General features: G+C 52.1%; 2 protein-coding genes across 24 annotated transcripts in view; one reads left to right on the top strand and one right to left on the bottom strand.

Moving 5' to 3' along the window:
* TPCN2 (two pore segment channel 2) overlaps positions 1–2,546 on the bottom strand; it is a 38,414-nt gene extending 35,868 nt beyond the window's left edge. For all 13 annotated transcript variants that reach the window (XR_007719350.1, XM_050758171.1, XM_050758170.1 and 10 more), the window contains exon 1: positions 2,327–2,546. Coding sequence is in view for 12 of the 13 variants with exons in the window: in XM_050758171.1 (XP_050614128.1) it covers positions 2,327–2,435 (109 nt within the window). In the remaining variant the exon portion in view is untranslated. The remainder of the gene's footprint in view (positions 1–2,326) is intronic.
* Positions 1–25,074, top strand: part of MRPL21 (mitochondrial ribosomal protein L21) — a 1,021,966-nt gene that overhangs the window by 881,452 nt on the left and 115,440 nt on the right. Inside the window, exon 1 of one of the 11 annotated variants that reach the window (XM_050758223.1) lies at positions 12,501–12,504. The exons of 9 other annotated variants lie outside the window; for them this stretch is intronic. The gene's annotated coding sequence lies outside the window, so the exon portion shown is untranslated. Of the gene's footprint in view, positions 1–12,500; positions 12,505–20,151; positions 20,156–25,074 lie in introns of those variants that run through there. One more of the 11 variants, XM_050758221.1, reaches the window with a different exon arrangement.

The raw sequence follows: 25,074 nt of genomic DNA on the forward strand, positions 1-25,074 counted from the left end.
TCCTCGTGGACCCCCACCCAGGAGGAGCTAAGTACAGACTGAATGACTTACCATAGCCAGAGTACTTTGCTAAGTGAGCCCTTCATAAGCACTCAGTTACTCTGAAAGCCTCTAGAGCATTGTAATCCCTTGTCCTCTTTTTTGATAATCAGTAAAAGTGTGATTTTCTGACCCAGAAACAACAGAAAACAACTGTCCTCAACCTTTGACCCCGGCCCCGTCAGGTGGGGCAAAGTCAAAAGGACCCGACAGCAGGGTCCACTGGGGTCCTCGGGGCACCCACAGCAGCAGCCCCCCACCACCCGTTGGCAAGAGACCAACCACAGGACTTGCGAACCAGAGCACAGGGCCTTCATTTCAAAGTCTGGCACAGGCCCCGGCACTGAGACTGAATGAGCCTTTGGGAGTCTCCGTGGCTCCATAGTCTACCAGTCTTGCTGGGGACCCTGGCCAAGGAGATTCGGAACACAGAGCGTCCTGTCCACGTTCTCAGAAGCCCTGGCTGAGGCCACAGCAGAGGGACAAAGAGCGCTCCCTGAGAGCCTCCTCTCATCAGCCACACTGCCCAGCAGAGCAGGTCTCACCTGCCAGGGCCAGGACCTGCAATGATCACGGTGCTTACCCAGGATGGCCACTGGCCCCCACCCCAGTCCATCAGGCCCTCTGCTGAGGACAAACTCTGGATGCTCTCTGAATGCCCACAAGGCAGTCCCTAGTATTATCTCCCTTTTACTGAGATTCAGAAAGGTTAAGCAGGGCCAGGCACGGTGGCTCACGCCTGTAATCCCACCACTTTGGGAGGCCGAGGCAGGCAGATCACCTGAGGTCAGGAGTGTGAGCCCAGCCTGGCCAACATGGTGAAACCCCATCTCTACTAAAAATACAAAAATGAGCCAGGCGTGGTGGCGGGCGCCTGTAGTCCCAGCTACTTGGGAGGCTAAAGCAGGAAAATCACTTCAACCCAGCAGGTGGAGGCTGCAGTGAGCCGAGACTGCACCACCGCACTCCAGCCTGGGTGACAAAGTGATACTCCGTCTCGGGGAAAAAAAAAAAAAAAAAAAAAAAACCAGAAAGGTTAAGCAACTGCCAAGGCCACACAGCCAGGGTAGCCCCAGAAAGGCGCCCAGAATCCTAGACACAAAGTCTGTGTTCCCTGAACGCTGCCATATGCTGGGCGTCTCATCAAGGGGCCTGCCAGAGCTGCTCCCTGCAGATCTCCCTTCTGACTGGTCCCAGGAAGCCCCTGAAGAACTTCCTGGAGGCAGCTTCTGAGGTGAGCAGACAGGGTGGCCACCTCAGTCTCTGGTTTTCCATCTCTTGTCAGGGTCCCCTCCTTGGCCCCCCATTACTCCATGGATGGGCATATGTCACCAACAGTGGGTGGCACCAGTATTCCAACCCAGTTCCTTCCAGACACAGCAGGAAAGAAGGAAAGACAGGCCAGAGAGGGAAGCGGCCAGGTGTGAATTCTCAGAGTGATTCGAGCAGCAGCCGCACCAGCACAGAGGGCTATGACCTTGGGCAGGTCTCAGGGCCTCTCTGGGCCTCAGTTTCCTCATCTATAAAGTGAAGCTAAGGTCCTTCCACCTCTAATCCAGAACCTAATTCCCCTGGTGTCAGCGAGGGGCGGACACACCCCACCCTCGGGGGGATTCAGCAATCTTCAGACCAGGACAAAAAACAGGAAGGGCAGGAGGGAGTGGGGAGGGGGCTCTGGGCTGGCAGAGAGCAAGGCGCGGAAGCCGTCACTGTTTAGGGGGCCCACCCCAGCCCCACAGGACGTGGGACCGGGAAAGGCACCCTACAAAGAAAGGACTCCTAGCTCCCAGCTGGTTCGAATCCCACCTCTGCCACTTACTGGCTGTGTGACCTTGGGTAGGGTAACGCCTCTCTCTGAGCCTCTGCTTTTCCCAGAAGAAACGGGAAAAATCAAAGTGCTGCCTTCTCTGAGCCAATCAGGCGACCCTCGGGAAGTATGGGGTCTGGGCCCGCCTGGGCACACGGAAGGTGCCTGCCTGCCGCAGGGGGCCGGTTCCCTCGGGGTTGCCCACGGCTGGGCGAGGGCCTCTCCGCTCGGCTGGTCGGGATCAGGAAGCGACACGGAAGCGATCCTAGCTCTGCCCTGACCCCGGTCCGGGTCCGCAGGACGCAGCCCACTCGCCCTCAGAACACCGGCTCCCCTGGCGCCCGGCGCGGCCCGGGCCCCGCTCGGACTCGAACCTGTTGGGGGCGCGCCCGGCAGGACGCTGGGTGCTGCGACAGCGGGACCCCCACGCGCGACCCCGGTCTCCCGGGCCAGTCCCCTCCCCGGGTCCGGGCGGCTCACCAGGGCCGACTTGGATGCTGCGGCAAGTGGTCAGCCCCGCCGGGCAGTCGCTGCCACCGCCGCGGGCCCGGCCCAGCAAGGGCTCCGACTCCGCCCGGGATTCCGCCATCCGGTAGCCCGCACGCGGGACCCGACCCTTAGAAACTCAAGCCCCAAGAGCGCCCAGCTCCACTGCGCAGGCGCAGAGACCCCCGCCCCAGGCGTTCTGGCGGGGGAGCGCACGGCACTGTGACGCAGGGGATCCCTGCACTCCCAGCCAATGATAACCGGGCCAACTGCGTAGGGCGGAGCTTAAAGGGCCCCGCCCCTCTGGGGTGGAGCTCAGCTTCCTTCCACCCAGGGCGGGGCAGCGCTCTGGGGCTGAAGGGCCCAGTGCTGGGGAGGAAATACGTTCTCAAAGGATTGTCTTTACGGCCAGAAGCTTCAGCATCACCTGGAAACATTTTAGAAATGCAAATATTTGGGCCCTTCTAAACCTACTGCATCAGCACCTCTGCGGGCAGCACCCAGGAATCTGTGTTTTAACAAGCATTCGGGGTGATTCTGATGCATGTGAATATTGAGTACCTGGGGTGACTGCAAAGGACTCCCCCAAGAATGGAACTGGAGTTTACCCTCTGATAGTGAAATTAGGAGGATTCAATATAATTAAGGGAAGAGTTTAAAAACACATGACACACTTAAAAAACAATTACAACATATATAAAAAGTGTTTTCAACATTAATGCATTAAAGACCTTGTATTCGTTTTCTATTGCTACAGTGAGAAATTAGCACAAACTTATAATATAAAACAACTCCCATGCATTATCTTTCAGTCCTGCCGGGCAGGAAACCAGCAGCTCGACTGGGTCCCTGTCTCAGGGCCTCACAAGGCTAAAGTCAAAATGTCAGCTGCCGTGGGCTCTTATCTGCAGACTTGGGAAAGCCCACTTTCCAGGCTCATCCAGGATATTAACAGAATTGTGTCCATGGGCCTAGGACTGAAGCCCATGTCTTCTTGCTGGATGTTGGCTGGTGTCATTCTCAGCTCCTAGAGGCCACTGCATTCCTTCCACAATGGCTTGAACACCTCCATCATCAGAGCCAGCAAGCAAGAGCACGCTGAAGATGCTTCAAGATGTAGCAAGATGCCTGTAATCCTAGCCCTTTGGGAGACCGAGGCTGGTGGATCACGAGGTCAGGAGATCGAGACCACCCTGGCCAACATGGTGAAGCCCTGTCTCTACTGAAATTACAAAAAAATTAGCCAGACGTGGTGGCACATGTCTGTAGTCCCAGCTACTTGGAGGCTGAGGCAGGGGAATCGCTTGAACCCGGGAGGCGGAAGTTGCAGTGAGCCAAGATTGCGCCACTGCCCTCCAGCCTGGCGACAGAGTGAGATTCCATCTCAAAAAAAAAAAAAAAAAGATGCTGCAAGATGCTTCTCTGTGACTTCCTCTTCTGCTACATCTCTTTGTTTTCTCCCCCGCTTTGGGGGTGGGGGAAGAGGGTTTAAAATAAATATAACATAAAATGTACCGTCATAACTGTGAAAGGAAAATAAATCTGAGGACCCCAAAGTCACTAAGCCAAAGGGAAAAGTCAAGCTGGGAACTGTGTTGGGCAAACCTGCCTCGCCTTTTGTTCTTTAATAAAACAGCTACAAAGATATAAAAAGCCACATACCTCCCTCACAACTTGCCCACTAGGAAATTTTTTGTGGGCCCCAAGAAGTTTACCCTAAAACAGTTCTGTTGAATTTTGCCGTGACAATGTAAATTGGTAGCTGGTCTTCACAGGTTCCGAACAAAGGATGGAACTCTTAAGTCATCCCTCTGCTCGCCTGATTGCTTCCTCTGGTGTAAAAATGCAGATTCACTGAGCCAGACTAAGGCATAAGTGACTATTCCTCTACCCCCGCAACCTGTAAATTGTGTATTTCAGTGAAAGGCTGATCAAAGACTCAAAAGAATGCAACCTTTGTCTCTTATCTCTGCACGTATTTTTAAAATTTTTCCCTCTTTCCCAATATCCACCCTTTCCCTTTTTTTTTTTTTTTTTTTTTTTTCTTTTGAGACAGAGTCTTGCTTCGCTGCCCAGGCCATGGTGCAGTGGCGCAATCTCAGCTCACTCAGCAACCTCCACCACTGCACCCGGCCTCTTTCCCCTTTAAAGATTGAAGTCCTACAAATCATCCTCCGAGGAAAGCATAGACCTGCCTCCCAGGCACTCCTTAACCTTGGCAAAATAAACTTACTAAATAGATTGAGACCTGTCTCAGATATTTTTAGTTCACGAAACTATATTTAAGTGTACAGCTCATTGATATTAAATACGTTAATGATGCTATGCAACTATCACCTCCAGCTCCAGAGCTCTTTTCATCTTGCAAAACTGAAATTCTGGACCTGTTAAGCACTGACTCCTCACTCCCCCAGCCCTTGGAAACCACCGTTCTCCTTTCTATTCCTACGATTTTGACAACTCTAGGTTCCTCATATAAGTGGAATCCTGCAGTATTTGTTCTTTTGTGACTGGCTTATGTCATTTAGCCTAAAATCCTCAAGGTTCATCCATGTAGCATGTGTCTGAATTTCCTTCCTTTTTAAGGTTGAATAATACCCCACTGTATGTATCCATGACATTTTGCTTATCCATTCATCCATGGATGGGCACTGACTTGCTTCTGCCTTTTGACTGTAGTGAACAATGCTGCTGTGAACATGGATGTAGAAATAATTTGTCAAGACTCTGCTTTCAGGCCAGGTGCGGTGGCTCACACCTGTAATCCCAGCACTTCGGGAGGCCGAGGCAGGCGGATCACCTGAGATCAGGAGTTTGAGACCAGCCTGACAAACTTGGTGAAACCCCCATCTCTACTAAAAATACAAAAATTAGCCGGGCATGGTGGCGGGCGCCTGTAATCCCAGCTACTCAGGAGGCTGAGACAGGAGAATCGCTTGAACCTGAGAGGCAGAGGTTGCAGTGAGCCAAGGGCTCGTATGATTATGTCAGAGGCATTCGAACCAGAGCGACTCCATCTTGAGTGAGGACTAGGAAAAATGAGGCTGGGACTTGCTACAACTCCATCTTGAGTGAGGACTAGGAAAAATGAGGCTGGGACTTGTTGATCTGCATTCCCAGAAAGTGAGGCATTCCCGGCCTCTAGATGTTCACAATTAAGGGAACAGATTGATAATGTTTACTAAATAGACCTAGACTTGGGAGTGTCCTGATATCCTGATATCTTGAGAACAGAAGCATTCCTAATTTTGCTTTAAAGAGAATAATACCGATCCTTGCAAAATACAGTAATTAAGAAAATTCTTTATCACAAACCCTGTTAGCAGAACACATGTCCTCATGATCTTTGATCTTTTATCATCCTATATATAAAGGAGTGTTGTACCTAGGGCGGATGCGTTCCTCCTTACTTTCCGGAACATCCTAACTCTGTCTATGGAGCAGCTGTTCTGTCACCACTTTACTTTCTCTTTTTTTTTTTTTTTTTTTTTTTTTTTTTTTTTTTGACAGTCTCGCTCTGTTGCCCGGCTGGAGCGCATTTGCACCATCTCGGTTCACTGCAACCTCTGCCTCCCAGGTTCAAGTGATTCTCCTGCCTCAGCCTCCTGAGTAGCTGGGATTACAGGCACCCGCCATCACACCTGGCTAATTTTTGTATTTTTAGTAGAAACGGAGTTTCACCAGTTTGTCAAGCTGGTCTCAGACTCCTGACCTCAGGTGATCCACCTGCCTCGGCCTCCCAAAGTGGCAGGATTACAGGCGTGAGCCACTGCGCCTGATCTTTTTTTTTTTTTTTTTTTTTTTTTGAGACAGAGTTTCACTCCTGTCCCCCAGGCTGGAGGGCAGTGGCGTGATCTCAGCTTACTGCAACCTCCACCTCCTGGATTCAAGCGATTCTCTTGCCTCAGCCTCCCAAGTAGCTGGAATTACAGGCACACGCCATCACGCCCAGCTAATTTTTGTGTTTTTAGTAGAGGCGGGGTTTCACCATGTTGGTCAGGCTGGTCTCGAACTCCTGACCTCAGGTGATCCACCGGCCTAGGCCTCCCAAAGTGCTGAGATTGCAGGCACGAGCCACCGCACCTAGCCTACTTTACTATCTTAATAAACTTGTTTTTGCTTTGCACTGTGGACTTGCCCTGAATCCTTTCTTGCGGGAGATCCAAGAACCGTCTCTTGGGATCTAGACCAGGACTTCTTTCTGGGAACAGTTACACTGGGCTCATCAGATAATCCAGGATGATCTCCCTAATTTAAGATCAGCTCATTAGCAACTTCAGTTGTGTCTACAAAATCCTTTTTGCCATCTCATCTAACACAACCATGGGCAGGACACGAGGAGTGAAGACCATGGGTGCCAAACTTCTGCTTCCTGCAGAGCCTTTAAAATCCCATAAATTCAGCCTTAAATTCTGCATATGGGAAAAGACTTGAACCAGAAGTTCCCAAGAAAGAGGAAATATCAATGAGGAACGCCTGAAATAAAGCTCCATCTCATTAGGCTACAAAGGGATGCAAATTAAAGTAACAATGAAATCACTGAACTCCTAAGTCAGCACATGTTTAAAAGATGACACAGCTCTGAGGAACAGAGTGGAGTGGAGAGAGATCCCAGGATGTGGCCACAGGTTTGAGTTTTGTTCTTTGTCTGTTTTTCGTTTGTTTTTTTGTTTGTCTGTTTTTTGTTTTTTTAACAAGGAGCATACATTTTAAAACATGAAAAGAAGTATAAGATATTTTTATTTCAAACAAAGGAAATAATAGATGCATGCAGCTCTCTGCAAAAACAGCACATCTCAATGAGTTGTCTTGATTGCCACTAAAGAATTCCCTTGATGTTTGGGTACACAGCCCCAGAGGCCCTAGTGGAATGTGGTTCCCAGTAAGCAGTTACAACATGTGGAGCATGATGCAGGAGGGAGCTCAGAAGGGGCAGAAAAAAACGATGGGGGCAGGGCCCAGCGAGGTCCCGCAAGAGGGAGCTGAGACTGAGATGGCAATGTCCTGCCGCTGGCACAGCCAGAATGGGGCGCGGACGGATGGCATCTGGGCTGCGTCCCTCACCGGCGTTCAGTGAGTCTGTCGCCACGTACTGACGGGTGTCGGGAGGGAGAGCACCATCCTCACAGCAGCCTGGCAGTCACCGTTTGTGGGTGTTCTGGGCCCTGGCTTAGGGACCGGTCACCCAGGGAGCAGTGCTAGCCTGGGAGTAAAACTAGAGAGACACAGCCAGGCACGGTGGCTCACACCTGTAATCCCAGCACTTTGGGAGGCCGAGGAGGGCGGATCACTTGAGGTCAGGAGTTCAAGACCAGCATGGCCAACATGGTAAAACCCCGTCTCTATTAAAAGTACAAAAATTAGCCGCGCATGGTGGCCCACGCCTGTCATCCCAGCTACTTAGGAAGCTGAGTGAGGCAGGAGAATTGGTTGAACCCAGGGGGCAGAGGTTGCAGTGAGCCGAGATCATGCCACTGCACTCCAGCCTGGGCAACAGAGGGAGACTCCATCCCAAAAAAGAAAAAACTAGAGAGACACCAGCCCAACCTCTGCAGGACCTCAGGCAAGTCACAGCACTTTTTGGCTGCTCAGTTGCCTCTTCCGTGAGGTGGGGGCATAACAAGCCCAAGCCCCCCGTGCGGAGTGAAGGGGGTCTTCCCAGACACACATAGCGCCATGGCTGAGGTCCAGACCCTGGCTCCAGCTCCTCCTTCGGGACCAGTTGCTCTGCGAGGTTGACCAGAAACTGCCCCCTAGCCAGCCCTGCCCAGCAAGCATTTGCTGAGCGCCTCGTATGTGCTGTGCGCTCTTCTAGGTGCTGTGGATACAATAGATGGGAAAGCAAAATGGGGATCTGCTGCTGGCTCTACTGCTTCCACGCCTACACTGGCCCAGCTGTGAGATGCGGGGCGTATCACCCCCTCTCTGAGCCTCAGTTTCCCCATCTGTAAGGTGGGGAGAGAATTGCACCTCACATGGCTGTTGGGAGGATTCAAACAAAATGACATGTGTCAGAAGCGGGGCCAATGGGAAGCACTTGTGAAGGGGGCACCCTTCCAATAGGCACAGTTTGAGTGCCCAGCCCCATCCTCAGAGCTCCTTGTCTGTCTGGTCCAGCGGAGGAGACTGAACCCAGAAAGAGGAGGCTATGACTGCATTTCCCAGACCCAGAGAAGAAGGGGCACAGACTCAGTGGCTCTGGCCACCTCCCCTTCAAGGCTATACAGTCTAGAAAGGCCCCCACAATCCTTTTAGAGAGGGAGAAACTGAGCCCAGAGGCAAGAAGGGCTTGGCCAAGATCTCCCCTCATCTGCAGCCGAGGTTGTGTGAAGCCACCAGTCCTCCTGCCTGCCCCATGCATGGGTCTTTCAGGTGCCCCAGACTGGGAGGCAGTTCTACAGTGGACTCGAGGCAGGGCAGTGACATCCTTTGACCCTCTCCCACCTATCCCCTACCCTTATCTTTCTCTCTCCTTTCTCTTCCACCCTACCCACCACTGTTCCTCTTCCCCAACCCAGAGAAGAGAGATAAGCCTTCCGCAGTCCCTGTTTCGGTGATGGCAGAAGTCGTCCTAGAACCAGGGATGCTGGCCGGGCACAATGGCTCACACCTGTAATCCCAGGACTTTGGGAGGCCAAGACAGGCAGATCAGCTGAGGTCAAGAGTTCGAGACCAGCCTGGCCAACATAGCAAAACCCCATCTCTACTAAAAATATAAAAAATTAGCCTGGTGTGGTTGTGTGCGCCTGTAGTCCCAGCTACTGGGGAGGCTGAAACAGGAGAATCACTTGAACCCGGGAGGCGGAGGTTGCAGTGAACAAAGATTGTGGCACTGCACTCTAGCCTGGGCGACAGAGTGAGACTCCATCTCAAAAAATAAAAATAAAAAAGAACCAGGGTTCCTGGATCTCCAGTCCCCTCAGGCCACCGGACACAGGGCTACAGCAAACAGGTCACGAAGTCATTCCTTCCCTGATGGGCGTGCTGCCTGCATAGAGGCTGGGGGTAAGGCAAGAAGGAGCTAGGGACGGGAGGGAGCTATGGGTGGCAGGCAGTGGGAACCCGGATGATTCTGATGTGCAGTCCCCTCGGCAGGGCACAACTCACCATGGGAATGGAAGCACTTGGCTGTACGCTGTAGGCTGCTGCACCCAGACAGACGTAACCCTTCCTTATTCCTAACACTGAGCATGTATACTATGGCTTTAGAATTATGGTCAGCTCAATTAGCTCAGTGCTTACCAAACTTCAGTCATTGTCCTTCCACCCCTTACTGTTTGCCATCCCACACCCATCTGTACCTCCGTTTATCTTACAGTTCTCTTCAAATTGATTTACATTGATTCATTTTCTCTACTTAGTTTCACTGTAAGTAATAAACACTAAAACTCAATTTGATGTGTTTGCTCTATATTTCTAAGAGCTGTTAAAATAAATATGTGTATTAGTTATCTATGACCATATGACAACCCCAAAACCTAGTGGTTTAAAACAATGCTGATGATCTCCTAGTTTTTCTTAGACAGGAATCTGAATGCAGCTTGGCTGAGTGCCTCAGACTCTGGGTCTCCCAAGAGGTTGCAATCAAGGTGTCAGCCAGGGCTGCAGTCATCTCAAGGTCTCTGACCTGTTTTTACTCCCACCTCTGACACCAAGTGTCTGAGATTTTTTTCCCACACATCAACCAACTCTCTGGACACCAAGCGAGTGTTCTACGATGCCATTTAATTCTGACACTGTCTTCCTGGAGTTAATGCAGATCCCACATGTTAAGGGATCCCACAAGACTGCCCCCACTTCAGATGTCAATTGAAAGTCCAGTGTCTCCTGCACTAATGACAGACCAGCTATAAATTGAAGGGTCCCACAGTCTCCTCCTCAAGGTAAATAATTTGCTAGAATGGCTCATAGAACTCAGAAAACAGTCTACATACCATTACCTGTTTATTGTAATGGATTCAAATCAGGAAAAGCCAAATCGAAGAGATGCATAGTCAAGGTATGGGAGAGGGGCTCCATGCCCTCTCTGGGCCCACCACCCTCCCAGAGCCTCCATACGTGCACCAAACCAGCTCTCTGTATTCTGTTGTTCTCATGAGATCTGATGTTTGTATGGAGGTTCTGCCACACAGGCGTGATTGACTGAATCAGTGGCCACTGGTGATTGAACTCAATCTCTAGCCCCTCTCTCCTCCCTGGAGGCTGGGGGTGAGGATGAAAGTTGCAACCCTCAATCACGTGGTTGGTTCCTCTGGCTACCAGCCCCCAGCCTCCATGAGTCACCTCATTAGAATAAACTCAAGTATGGTTGAAGGGGGCTTATTATGAGTAACAAAAGACACTTCTCTCACCCATTTCACTTAGGAAATTCCAGTGGTTTCAGAAACTCTATGCCAGGAACCCTAGATGAAAACCAGATATACACTCTTTATTATATTACAACAGCACAGAGCTGCCCTAGGGAAGCGTCCTCTTCCAAGCTTGCTCAGTGGGTGTGGGCTAGATTGAGCTCTTCACCGGCTACTGAACTGAGGGCCTTGGTTTCTCAGAGGCTGTTGCCCAAAGGCTTCCCTCAGCTCCCTGCCATATGGGCCTCTCCACAGGGCAACTCACAACACAGTGGCTGGCTTCACCAGAGCAAGCAAACAAGAAGAGCCCAAGAGAAGACTAACAAGATGGAAGTCACAGTCCTTCCAACCTAATCTCGGAAGTGACATCTCATCACTCTTGCTGTATTCTATCAGGTAGAAGCAAGTCACCAGGTCGAGCCCACCCGCAAGGGGAGGGAACAGCGAAGCCGTGACCACCAAGAGGTGGGAGTCCTTGGGAGTCATCTTAGAAGGCTGCCTACCACAATATGTAGCGTGGAAGTTTACAGTGGTAAGCGAGACTTTGGGTACACGCCTGCTCCTATACCTCCTAAGATCCCACACCCCACTTCCCATGCCTGTGAACCGAGGGCACTGTCACTCTTCTTAGTTGGCAGATGAGAAAGTCGAGGCTAGAGAGACTCTGTGATGTTGTATCGCCCAGAGGGCTGGTGGCACAGTGTCTGGAAGCAGCCCTGGTACATCATCCACTGTTTCACATGAAGCCAGGACCCACCCAGGGTAGGATGATGTAGGGACGGTGAGGCTGACCCAGGCCGGTTGATATAGTTTGGCTGTGTCCCCACCCAAATCTCATCTTGAATTATAGTTCCCATAAACCCTACGTTGTGGGAGGGACCCAGTGAAAGGTAATTGAATCATGGGGGCAGTTACCCCCATGCTGCTGTTCTTGTGATCATAAGTTCTCAAGCGATCTGATGGCTTTATAAGGGGCTTTTCCCCCTTTTTACTTGGCACTTCTCCTTGCTGCTGCCACATGAAAAAGGACATATGTGCTTCCCCTTTCACCATGATTGTAAGTTTCCTGAGGCCTCCCCGGCCATGCTGAGCTGTCAGTCAATTAAACCTCTTTCCTTTAGAAATTACCCAGTCTCAGGTATGTCTTTATTAGCAACGTGAGCATGGACTAATACACTGGTCAACCCACAGCAGCTCACTGGGATTGTCAGAGCGTCCTAATCAGAGTGACTCCATCTTGAATAAAGGCCAGATAAGGCCAAACCTACTGGGTTACATTCCAGGGGGTTGGACTCTCTTGCCCACAAGATGTTTTTTATGGTTGAGAGACTGAGTTGATGACACTAACTAAAGACCCAGAACTGATGGAAATGCCCCAATCTTTCAAGAATAAAAAGCATTCTTGGGTTGAGAATAAGTTTTTCTTGCCAGGCATGTGGCTTGCTTCTCTAATCCCAACACTTTGGGAGGCCAAGACAGGTGGATTGCTTGAGCCCAGGAGTTCAAGCCCAGCCTGGGGAACATAGAGAAACCCTGTCTCTGCAAAAAAATTAAAAATTAGCCAGGCGTGGTGGTGCATGCCGGTAGTTCCAGTTACTCAGGATACTGAGCCGGGAGGACTGCTTGAGCCCAGGAGACGGAGGTTGTAGTGAGCTGATATTGCGCCACTGCACTCCTGCCTAGGCTACAGAGAGACCATTTGTCAGAAGAAGGAGAAGAAGAAGAAGAAGAAGAAGAAGAAGAAGAAGAAGAAGAAGAAGAAGAAGAAGAAGAAGAAGAAGAAGAAGAAGAAGAAAGAAGAAGAAGAGAAGAGAAGAGGGGGGGAGGAGGGGGAGGAGGAGGAGGAGGAGGAGGAAGAGGAAGAAGAAGAAGGAGAAGAAGAAGCAGCAGCAGCAGCAGCAGCAGCAGCAGCAGCAGAGGAGGAGGAGGAGGAAGAGGTTTTTCTTTTTTTTTGAGACAGAGTCTCACCCTATCACCCAGGATGGAGTGCAGTGTCGCAATCTCGGCTCGCTGCAACCTCTGCCACCCAGGTTCAACCGATTCTCCTCCTGCCTCAGCCTCCCAAGTAGCTGGGACAACAGGCACCTGCCACCGCACCTGGCTAATTTTTGTAGAGACGGGGTTTCACCATCTTGGTCAGGCTGGTCTTAAACTCCTGAACTCATGATCCACCTGCCTCAGCCTCCCAAAGTGCTGGGATTACAGGCGTGAGCCACCGCACCTGGCCAGAAGAGGTTTTTCTTAAAGATAATAGTATACTGGTAAATTATTATTAAAATCAGTAGTAACATAGGAAAATAATGCCAATAGTCTGTCACAAGCTGATCACAAGCCTTTGTAATAAAGCACACTGTTTTTAACAGCCTGAATAAGCAAGCACTATGTTTAAGGTAGAAGCATTCCTCCTCTTGCTTCCTGAGGACACGCTACTCTGCAATGAGTGGTTCCTTTTTTTTTTTTTTTTTTTTTTTTTTTTTTGAGATGGAGTCTTGCTCTGTCCCCTAGGCTGGAGTGCAGTGGCATAATCTTGGCTCACTGCAACTTCTGCCTCCCGGGTTCAAGCAATTCTCCTGTCTCAGCCTCCCAAGTAGCTGGTATTACAGGCACCTGCCACCACTCCTGGCTAATTTTTGTTTTTAGTAGACAGGGTTTCATCATGTTGGTCAGGCTGGTCTCGAACTCCTGACCTCAGGTGGTCCGCCTGCCTCAGCCTCCCAAAGTGCTGGGATTACAGGATTATAGGCACGAGCCACTGTGTGCAGCCTAGAGTGGTTTCTTTCTTTCTTTCTTTCTTTTTTTTTTTTTTTTTTTTTTTTTTTTTTTTTCTTGAGACAGAGTCTCGCTCTGTCACCCAGGCTGGAGTGCAGTGGCACAATCTTGGCTCACTGCAAGCTCTGCCTCCCGGGTTCACAGCATTCTCCTGCTTCAGCCTCCGGAGTAGCTGGGACTACAGGCACCCACCACCATGCCCGGCTAATTTTGTGTATTTTTAGTAGAGATAGGATTTCATCGTGTTAGCCAGGATGGTCTCGATCTCCTGACATCATTATCCGCCCACCTCAGCCTCCTAAAGTGCTGGGATTACAGGCGTGAGCCACTGTGCCTGGCCAAGTGGTTTCTGATAAACTGTTTTAACTTTAATATACTCTGCGACTCACCCTGAATTTTTTCCCACGAGAGATCCAAGAACCTGCTCTTAGGGTCTGGGACAAGACCCCTTTTCCAGGAATAGGATTGCCGTCCAAGTCCCCAACACAGCAGCTTCCTCTTGTGAAGGAGCCCAGCCCAGCTGTGTGAGCCAGTGTTGTGTGAGGTCGATGAGAAAGGGGGTCCCTGGCACAGAAACCCCATTCCCTGCCCTCCCCCTAGGCTAGAAAACAACCCAGGAGAGTCATAAGAGGACTCTGTTCTCCTCTTCCCCCCGCCCTGCTGCCCCATAAATGAACCAAGAACGACCCTCACAGCACAGCTGCACTCTCCAATGTGGCTTTTGTTGCCTGCCACGCATGTCTTTTGGAACCAGCAGTGGAGAAACATGTCTTCTTGGTGGGAACAGTGATGTTGGCTCAGCCTGAGGTCCCTTATGTCCTGCCAGGGCCAATGGCTGGTGCCATCGACTGGGAGCTTTTTCTCCCAAGGCACCCAGAGGTTGCACCTAACGTGGCTTAAATGTCAGAAATACCTCCCTGGGCTTCCAAAAACTGCCCCAGTTGTGTTATTTTGGCCAAAGTGCCCATCATCTCTCCCCCTTAATTTTATAGGAGGAAAAAATGGTATCTTCCAGGGAGGCTAACAGGGCTTCTGTGAAGTCCAGCAATGAGTGGAGGCACCAGCGCTGCACTGAAATCAATGTCTCCCAAGATGGAGAATGCCTGGGGAGGCAGGAGGTCCGCTCCCCTGCAGGAACCTCCCAAGAGGGACCAGAGCATCCCCACAGCCTGGAGACTGGCCGTCTGAGGTTGAGCACCCTGGGCCTGCTCCAGATGCTTCTTGGCCATATTTACTTCCCCCACTCTGGGTACATCAGGCCGACTGCCCACGTGCACCTGGGTTTCCTCTGTTTAGCTGCGTGTGCCCGTATCGGTCTTTCTAAGGGGAGCTCTGTGGTTTTTATTCATTCATTCAGTCATTCACCCACACATCTACTGAGCACCTACTACAAATCATGAACTGCCTAGGCACTACGGAGTAACACCAAATGTGCTCATTGTAACAGTCTCTGATGATTGCTAAGATCGCATGGAAGAAAGCAAAAACCATCAGCCTCATGGTCATATGAGCAAAGCCTGTGCCCTGACCCACCCACCACCAGCTCTGTGAGCTCTGGCAACCCCAGGATCTCGCCGAACCTCGGTTTCTGTATCTGTAGAATGGGGATAATGATGGTGAGGGCCCAGGTTTGCAGACAGAAGGGACATGCAGTAGGGCCCCAGGCCAGGTTTTTTCTCTCCCACCCCCTTTCCTTCATGCCCATTCTCTGGGAGAAAAAAAAAAAAAAAGCTATTTTTATTTATTTATCTATCGACATATGTATTTTGAGGCAGAGTCTCGCTCTGTCGCCCAGACTGGAGTGCATTGGCACAATCTTGGCTCACTGCAAGCTTCGCCTCACGGGCTCATGCCATTCTCCTGCCTCAGCCTCCCAAGTAGCTGAGACTACAGGCGCCCACCACCACGCCCAGCTAATTTTTTTTGTATCTTTAGTAGAGGCAAGGTTTCACCGTGTTAGCCAGGATGGTCTCAATCTCCTGACCTTGTGATCCGCCTGCCTTGGCCTCCCAAAGTGCTGGGATTACAGGCGTGAGCCACAGCGCCCGACCTAAAAAAAAAAAAAAAAAAAAAAAAAAAAAAAAAAAAAAAAAAAAAAAAAATTGCTATTTTAAAATCACCAGGTATTCTCCAATCCCTTGGGAGGCCAAGGCAGGAGGATCACTTGGGCCCAGGAGTTCAAACCCAGCCTGAACAACATAGGGAGACCCCATTGCTACAAAAATTTTAAAAATTAGCTGGATGTGGCCTGGCGTGTGGCTCACGCCTGTAATCCCAGCACTGTGGGAGGCTGAGGTGGGCGGATCACAAGGTCAGGAAATGGAGACCATCCTGGCTAACACAGTGAAACCCCATCTCTACTAAAAATACAAATTTAGCTGGACGTGGTGGCGGGTACCTGTAGTCCTACTACTCAGGAAGCTGAGGCAGGAGGATGGCGTGAACCCGGGAGGCAGAGCTTACAGTGAGCCAAGATGGCACCACTGCACTCCAGCCTGGGTGACAGAGGGAGACTCTGTCTCAAAAAAAAAAAAAAAAAAATTAGCTGGGTGTGATGACACAAGCCTGTAGTCCCAGCTACCTGGGAGGCTGAGGTGGGAGGATCGCTTAGGCTGGGGAGGTCGAGGCTGCAGTGAGCTGTGATCCCACCACTGCCCACTGCACTCCAGCCTGGGTGACAGAGAGAGACCTTGTCTGAAAAAAAAAAAAAAAAGCTCACGAACTATTCTCCCATCCCTGTCACACTTCAACCTTGAAACTACTGCCCAGAGCAGCCCAGGGTTTATCCCTCTGTTGCACACTGGAAAATGAAGACTCAGAGAGGCTGTGTGCTTTGTCTGAGGTCACACAGTAAGTGAGGGGCACAGTGAATGCCAAGCCTGGCCCAGGAGGGGAAGGAGAGCGTGTGAGCCGGGCACAGGGTCCAAACATGGGGCGTTGGTGAGCAAACCCCTTGTCCTGCCCTGGGGACCAACCCCTGGGAAAACCAGATACTTCCCAGGCCAGGGCGCGCTGCACGTGCTATTTTGAGTTCTCTTGCATATGACACAAGCAACAGGAATTTGGGGAGACCCGGGCCATTTGCTATGTTGGGAACAAAACGGCCTGTGGTGGCAGCCAAGGATGGGGCCGTGGGGGATGAGAGTCACCAGGGTGGCGTCGGGAAAGTGAGGGCTGAAGTCCGAGCCCAGAGGCCTGTGGGGTCGCGGGTACAGAGAGGGGAGAAGGCTGGGAGGGGCCCCCGGGGTGAAGCCCCAGGAGAGGGGGTCGGGGGTACAGAGAGGGGAGAAGGCTGGGAGGGGCCCCCGGGGTGAAGCCCCAGGAGAGGGGGTCGTGGGTACAGAGAGGGGAGAAGGCTGGGAGGGGCCCTGGAGTGAAGCCCCAGGAGAGGGGGTCGGGGATACAGAGAGGGGAGAAGGCTGGGAGGGGCCCCCGGGGTGAAGCCCCAGGAGAGGGGGTCGGGGGTACAGAGAGGGGAGAAGGCTGGGAGGGGCCCCTGGGGTGAAGCCCTGGGAGAGGGAGGGGGTCGCGGGTACAGAGAGGGGAGAAGGCTGGGAGGGGCCCCCGGGGTGAAGCCCTGGGAGAGGGAGGGGGTCGGGGGTACAGAGAGGGGAGAAGGCTGGGAGGGGCCCCTGGAGTGAAGCCCTGGGAGAGGGAGGGGGTCGGGGGTACAGAGAGGGGAGAAGGCTGGGAGGGGCCCCCGGGGTGAAGCCCCAGGAGAGGGGGTCGGGGGTACAGAGAGGGGAGAAGGCTGGGAGGGGCCCAGGGGATAAAGCCCCGGGAGAAGCGGGGGCCAGTCAGGCCTGCCTGGGAGGACAGCCAGTGGGGTGGAAGCTGGGGCCTTGCCAGGTCTTAGGCCGGGGCCCTGGACACTCCCGCTGAGACAAGGATTTCAGCACAAGTAGTGTGTTTGGGTGGAGAGCCTGGGAAGAGGGGGAGGGAAGGAGGGAAGGGGTGCATGGGAGGGGAGAAGCCCAATTACGGGATTTTCAGCAGTGGCAGCAGGGCTAGGCCCCATGGAGACCTCGGGGAGACCACATAGAACAAGCCTCGGAGGCACTGGGGAGGTGGGGAAGCACGGTGTTCCCCCCACTCCCGGTGGTTGCTGGCCATGGCTGGGAGCTGTTCCTGGGCTACAAATCTCCCTGCGTCTGTCCTGGGTCGGGGAGTGCAAACATGCAGCGGACGGCACCACGCACCCCTGCAAGGAGGCAGTGCCGAGCTCAGACCCTCCCCACACTCCCCACACACCCAGCACCCGCGGTTTGAGGCTGCAGTGAGCTGTGGGCATGGCAGCTCCAGCCACGCGGCAGAGCGAGACTGTCTCTAAAAAAAGGTTTTTAGAGACAAAGGCAGTTAGGACTTTCACTCGTCTTCTTTTCTGTTTATTTATTTATTTCCTTTGAGGCAAGGTCTAGCTCTGTCGCCCAGGCTGGGGTGCAGTGGCACAATCACAGCTCACTGCAGTCCTGACCTCCCCAGCTTAAGCCATCCTCCCACCTCAGTCCCAAGTAGCTGGGCCACAGGCGTGTGCCACCACATCCAGCTATTCTGTTTCTTGGTTGTAGAGACGGGGTCTTGCTATGTCGCCAAGGCTAGTCTTGAACTCCTGGGCTCAGTGATTCTCCCTCCTTGGCCTCCCAAAGTTTTGGGATTATAGGCATGAGCCACTGCACACGGCAAATTTTTTTTATTATTATTAAAACAAAAATAAAAACAAGCACACAGATAAATAAGAAGTACAGGCCAGGCGCAGTGGCTCACACCTGTAATCCCAGCAATCTGGGAGGCCAAGACAGACGGATCACCTGACCTCAGGAGTTTGAGACCAGCCTGGCCAGCGTGGTGAAACCCCGTCTCTACTAAAAATACAAAAATTGGCCGGGCGCGCGGTGGCTCAAGCCTGTAATCCCAGTACTTTGGGAGGCCGAGGCGGGTGGATCACGAAGTCAGGAGATCAAGACCATCCTGGCTAACATGGTGAAACCCCGTCTCTACTAAAAATACAAAAAACTAGCCGGGCGTGGTGGCGGGCGCCTGTAGTCCCAGCTACTCGGAGGCTGAGGCAGGAGAATGGCGTAAACCCGGGAGGCGGAGCTTGCAGTGAGCCGAGATCGCGCCACTGCACTCCAGCCTGGGTGACACAGCGAGACTCCGTCTCAAAAAAAAAAAAAAAAAAAAAAAAAAAAAAAAAAAAAAAAAAAAAAAAAAAAAATTAGCCAGATGTGGTGGTGCTCACCTGTAATCCCAGCTACTAAGGAGGCTGAGGCAGGAGAGTTGCTTGAACCCAGGAGGCAGAGCTTGCAGTGAGTCAAGATCGTGCCACTGCACTCCAGCCTGGGAGACAGAGCGAGACTCCATCTCAAAAATAAAATAATATAAAATAAAATAAAAATAAAAGGTACAAACTGGACCTGTGCTACAAAGGGACTCATGAAAGGAACCAACGTAACCCACCCCCCAGACTGTGTGTTATTCGCCCACAGAAAGCAGTGAGGCACCAACACCGGCTTCAATGGGAGTGGATCTTGGAAACATGACATTGAGTGAAGGAAGCTCGAAAGGCCACATATTACGTGATTCCATTTATACAAAATGTCCAGAATAGGCAGGTCCCGAGAGGGAAAGCAGCTTTACGGTTGCCAGGGCCTGGGGGGAGGGAGGAAGAGGGAGAGACTGCTAACAGGGATGGGGTTTCCTTTTGGGGTGATGAGAACATTCTGAAATTGGAAAGTGGTCATGGTTTTTCAACCTTGTGAATATACTAAAAACCATTGAAGGGTATCCTTTCAAAAGAGCCCATTTTATAGTAAGTGAATGATGGTGCAATTTTCAAAAGCGCACACGCAGCAGGGCCATCTTTAAATGAGATAAACGGGGAGAGCCTCTGGGGGGAGGCGCTGCTTCAGCTGAAGTCCAAAGGTTGATGAGGGTCCGCCAAGCCCTGGGTACAGACAGGGAGGCAGGAGGAGCCAGCGTGCAGGGGAAGTGCTGGGAGCCGTGAGCTTGAGAGGAGACGACCCAGAGGGAGTGAGGGGCAGCTGCAGACCCCGTGGGGCCTGGTGTCCGTGTTGAGAGGTTTAGACCTCACTCCGTGAGCAAGGAGAAGGCCACCGGAGGGTCTTGAGCAAGGGAGAGAAACATGTGGGATTTGTGCTTTTAAGAGGCCCCTGGGGGAGGCCTGGGGAGATTAGAGAGGAAGGAGGCCGATGCTCCAGGGGGACCAGGTGCCTCCGGGACGCGATGGCTTGAGACTGGGCTGCAGTTACCTGGTGCAAGCAGCCATTCCCCGCTGGGCCTGAAGAGGAGCCACGGTGGGGGCAGCTTGCTCTGAGGTGGCCGAACCTCACGATGTCTTAAAGGTGGTAACCCTGCCCTCAGACAATGAGCCCCAGGCTGCGAAAGAAAAGTCTGGGGGTGTTCCGGCACAGGAAGGGGCTCCACAGGAGACCCACCTCAGGGCTTTGCGGTGAGCTGAGGGTGAGTGAGACCCGGTGGGGCGGGGCCAAGGCCAACGCCACAGCTGCCCTGGGACCAGACTCTGAGCCGGCCTTGCGGGCGTTTTACAGCAGGGGACCCAGAGCCCGGAGGTGGGAGAGGAGGCTCCGGGATAGACTTGAGGTCGGGCGGGGCTGGGGGTCACGCACTCCGGGAGGGCTCGTCCTTCCACGGCCTGCCAGGGGCGGATCTCATCTCGGCTAGGGGGCCCTGGCAGTTCATGGGCAAGGCCTACTCTGTCACTGCAGCTTGCCCTTGTGGAGCTGAGAAGCCCTCACCCATCTCCCGTGGCTAGTAATGTACGTGAGCAGCTTGGAGAGTGGGCAATGTCCCCCAGCCCAGCAGCCGGGACCAGGAAGCTACTCAGGGACTGATGCCAGAGACAGCCTCTGTTCCCCTGCTGCGCTGGCTGAGTCCTCCACGCCGAGGACATTCACCACGCACCAAACCCCCACTGAGCATCTCCTGCGTGCCAGCTCCTTGCTGGGCACTGGGGTCAGCAGCATATCTGCCATGGTGCCCATCCCTGGGGAGAGGCAAACAAGCTCACTACAGGGACAATCTCACCGCACACCCCCCGAGGCCAGGAGCCAGGTCAGTCTCATTTACCCCAGGGTAACACACAGAGACTCAAAACATAGTAGCTGCTCAGCAAACGTTGGTTGGCTGCACGATTGAACCCATGCGTGTTGAATGGAGTCAGGAGCAGCAGCGCTTACGGAAGTGACAAACTGAGCTTGGGGTAAGGAGCAAGGCTTCATGAGGAGGCTTCCTGGAGGAGGTGACATCTGAGCTGGGCCCTGAAGGATGCATGGAAGTTTTCCAAGAGACAGTGGTAAGGAAAATAGTGTGATCACAAACTAAGAGGCGGAAAAGGGCCTGCACCAACCAGGGACCCCAGCAGTCCATGGCGGGGCAGGGGCTGGAAAGTTGGGGAAAGTTCTCCAGGAGGACTGTGGCTCTCCGGTCCCTCTCTACCTGGAGCCCCTTTGGGCTGGGCCAAGCCAGCATAATTCATCCAGCTCCTGGCTTGCCTGAGGGTCCCCCTGCTCCTGTTCCCGGAAGCCTCTTTCCCAGATGAGGCTGAAGATTGCACGGGTCAGGACGGAGGTGAGGGAGCTCTGCATTTCTACCAGAAGCGACTTTGGTAAAGCTCAGACCTGGGAGGACATGCATGGAACGTGGCGGTGGCTCTCCCCATCTCAGGGAGGGAACTCGGGCTTTGCAGACCTCCCTGCAGGGACCGCCCCCACCGCCCACCTGCCGAAAGAGGCCTCAAAACCACGCAGCCACACCCTCCCCTATAGTCAGGAGAGCTGCTAGCGCCTTCGTGCAGTATCAAGGTGGGAGGGGTGCATGCCAGGACCAGACCCAGGACTCAGCATGGTGGAGCACGGGCTGGGATTCAGCCCCACTTACCCTCTCAGCCAAGGGCACTTGAGGAGTACACAACCCAGCAACAGGACAGGGCAGCCCTGCTTACAGCTCTATCCGTAGGGTCTCTGCAGTCTCAAGACAGAGGCCAGGCCCTGAGACATGTCATGCTCCCCTGAAAAACACTGGGAGCTGCCATCCACACTGCGGCTTTTATAATGAATGTTTCTGCTACTTTTCGGTAAGTGGGTTTAAAAGCAATTTTGGGAAGATGGGACAGTGATGCCGTAGTTTTTTTACCTCCCCCAATTCCCCAACGATTGACAGAGCACCTAGGATAGCAAAACCAAAAACCTCTGGATAACAGCCACAGTGAGACTAGGTGGCAAGGTGTCCACAGCACACAAGCAGGTGGGTACAAGTCACTGACAGCCACAAGCCTTGCATGGTATCAGCAACTGCAGGAGAGGGAGAGGAGAGAAGTCAATGCAGAGGGGGATTCTGATGATCCTGAGATCTGGAGAGACCCCCAAATCACAAGCAGGTACTCCCTGGAAAGCCCATGGTCCAGTCAGAGAACAAGAGTCAAAGCAGGGAGACTCACAGCCTTCCTTCCACTCACAGGCGCCTGCAAGGAGAAAGCAGCAAGGCAGATGGTGCGGGAGCCACTGGGCCACGGACTCTTGAAATTAACCAAGTGCAACTCACTTGCAAGACAAAGCCCGGCGCCGAGAAGATGTTGCTGGGGGTAGTAGAATCCAAATTGACCAGGGCAGAAGCAGAAAGGAAAACAGGTCCCAATAAAAGGGAGAGAAGAGAGCAGAGGCAGCAGGTTGCAGAAAGCAAGGGGCTGTATTTACCATCTCTTCTCAGAACTATTAGGTTGGTGCATAAGTAATTGCAGTTTATTACTTTTGCACCAACCTAATAATAACAGAGGGCGCTCTCGAGGGAGCTATCCTGGCCCATCTTTCCCCCAGAGATATTCAGAAAGAGGCATCTCACTGTGGGGGACAAATGATCAACAGGAAGTGTTGTCCAAACCCATACAGAGGCGCTATACAAAAAGAGAGACAGGCCGGGCGCGGTGGCTCACGCCTGTCATCCCAGCACTTTGGGAGGCTGAAGCAGGCGGATCACCTGAGGTCAGGAGTTCAAGACCAGCTTCGCCAACATGGTGAAACCCTGTTTCTACTAAAAAAAAAAAAAAAATTCACAGGGCATGGTGGTGTGTGACTGTAATTCCAGCTACTCAGGAGGCTGAGGCAGGAGAATCACCTGAACCCAGGAGGTGGAGGTTGCAAGTGAGCCGAGATCCCACCACTGCACTCCAGCCTAGGAGACAGAGCAAGATCCGTCTCAAAAAGAAAGAGACAGGCTGGGCACAGTGGCTCACACCTGTAATCCCAGCACTTTGGGAGGCTGAGGCAGGCGGATCACCTGAGGTCAGACGTTCGAGACCAGCCTGACCAACGTGGTGATACCCTGCTTTTACTAAAAATACAAAAATTAGCCGAGCATGGTGGCACAGGCCTATAATCCCAGCTACTCAGAGGCTGAGGCAGAAGAATCGCTTGAACCCGGGAGGCGGAGGTTGCTGTGAGCCAATATCTTGCCATTGTACTCCAGCTTGGGCAAAAAGAGTGAAACTCCATCTCAAAAATAAAAATAAAAATAAAAGAGAGAGACTAAGGAGCAGAATGACAGCTCTACCCAGCCAACAATGGTGTGCCCAAAGGACACATCCTCAAAACAGAGAGAAGCAGTCACTTTAACACAGATAATCATAGTATCTATGATTTTAGATATTAAGAAACTAATAGAAGTTATGGAAAATAGCATAAATCAGAACTAGAAAAACTCAGAAATGAAGCAATTGGTGAAAAGGAAAAGTTATAAAGAGATGATGAAAGCAGAAAGGCGTCTAAATAAAAGAGAAAACTAATTAAGAAATGAATATTGAAACTGAAAGGAGTAGAAGGGCAAATGAGTACCACAAGTAAAGCCTTAAGAGAAACAGACTAGGAAAAGCAGGCTGCAGGGACTCCTGCCTGCGGTCACAACTACTCGGGCACTAAGGAGGGAGGATCGCTTGAGCCCAGGAGTTCAAGTCCAACCTGGGCAAAACAAGACTCTCATCTAGAAAGGAAGGAAGGAGGGAAGGAAGGAAGGGAGGGAGGTAGCTCATACCTGTAATCCCAGCACTTTGAAAGGCTGAAGCAGGCAGATCGCTTGAACCCAGCAGTTTGTGACCAACCTGGCCAACACTGCGAAACCCCGTCTCTACAAAAAATACAACAAATTAGCCAGGTGTCGTGCGCGCCTGTAGTCCCAGCTACTTGGGAGGCTGAGACGGGAGGATCGCTTGAGCCCAGAGGTTGAGGCTGCAGAGAGCTGTGATCGTGCCACTGCACTGCACTCCAGCCTCGGTGACAGGGCGAAATCCTATCTCAAAAAGAAATTTTTTTTAAACTAAAAAATTAAACACCATATCCATCTGAGTTGGGAAAGGAAAGCAGGGCCACTCCATGCATTCCAGAGAAAAAGGGGCTTACTGTAGAAATCAGGGCTTCCACAAATGCAGGAGGAGCTGGAGGCGGGGGCTGGGGAAGGTGTGGGAAGCTTGCTGCAGTCTTCACCAGCGATCACATGGAGTCAAGGGCCTGCAGAAGGGAAATGGACGACGGTAGCTGTTGCAACAGAACGTGCTGGTAAAATAAAGAGTTTGCATCCTGTGAAGTTGGTGGCCACTTCCTATCGCACTGGAGAATTTGCTGGGGAAAAAAATAAGAGCTCAGGGCTTTAAATATCCAGTTCAAGACCTAAAGTACCAGAAAACCTCCACTGGTGCCTGAAAGGAAGCCCATATCTCTTGTAGCCACTGAGTTGAGAGATCAAAAAAACCAACCCCAAACTCTGATCCCCTGGGTGGCAAAATAGAATCAAGTTCAACTACTCTGCGCTTGAACTCAGGGCCGCAAGCTTCTCTTCCGTGAAAGTCAGGGCACTGATGGGGAACGGATTCCATCTGGGAAGATTCTAATCCTAGGGCAGACTCTTCCTCAAAAGCCCCTACCACCTCCGGCTTCTAGATCTGTAACTAAACCGCAATCCCAGCAAGCTCCAGGAATGTGGCCACAAAATCTGACCCAGGAAGATGTGCTATACGTAACAAAATAATTAGGAGTCATTTCCACTTCATATTGGCAGAAACCTAGGAAATCTGTATGAGAACAAACCCTAAGGGTGTCAGACCGGGGGAAAGAAAGTAATGTCGGGTTGGGCTTAATTATTTTGATATGGTGCACTCGCCAGAGATTCTGAGCTCCATGTGTCCACTCGGCAGCTGGGAGTGGCTGTCAGAGTTGGCCCATTCCAGCAACTGAAACCTGGAGCGGTGGTGACCCATGATTTTATTTATTTATTTATTTATGGAGACGGAGTTTCACTCTGTCACCCAGGCTGGAGTGCAATGGCGTGATCTCGGCTCACTGCAACCTCTGACTCCTGGGTTCAAGCGATTCTCCTGCCTCAGCCTCCCGAGTAGCTGGGACCTCGTGGTCCACCCGCCTTGGCCTCCCAAAGTGCTGGGATTACAGGTGCGAGCTACTGCGCCCAGCTGTTTCACCATTTTCAACAAGAAACACTACAATTTAACATCGTTCGGCCTAATATCTGGGCAACGTACTAAGATCTTACTTGACCTGATCAAGGGGATCTGTGAACAGACAGCTGACTCAAGTCACTGTGGTG

The sequence above is a fragment of the Macaca thibetana genome, chromosome 14 (assembly GCF_024542745.1).
Source record: "Macaca thibetana thibetana isolate TM-01 chromosome 14, ASM2454274v1, whole genome shotgun sequence".
In the NCBI taxonomy this organism is placed as follows: domain Eukaryota; kingdom Metazoa; phylum Chordata; class Mammalia; order Primates; family Cercopithecidae; genus Macaca; species Macaca thibetana.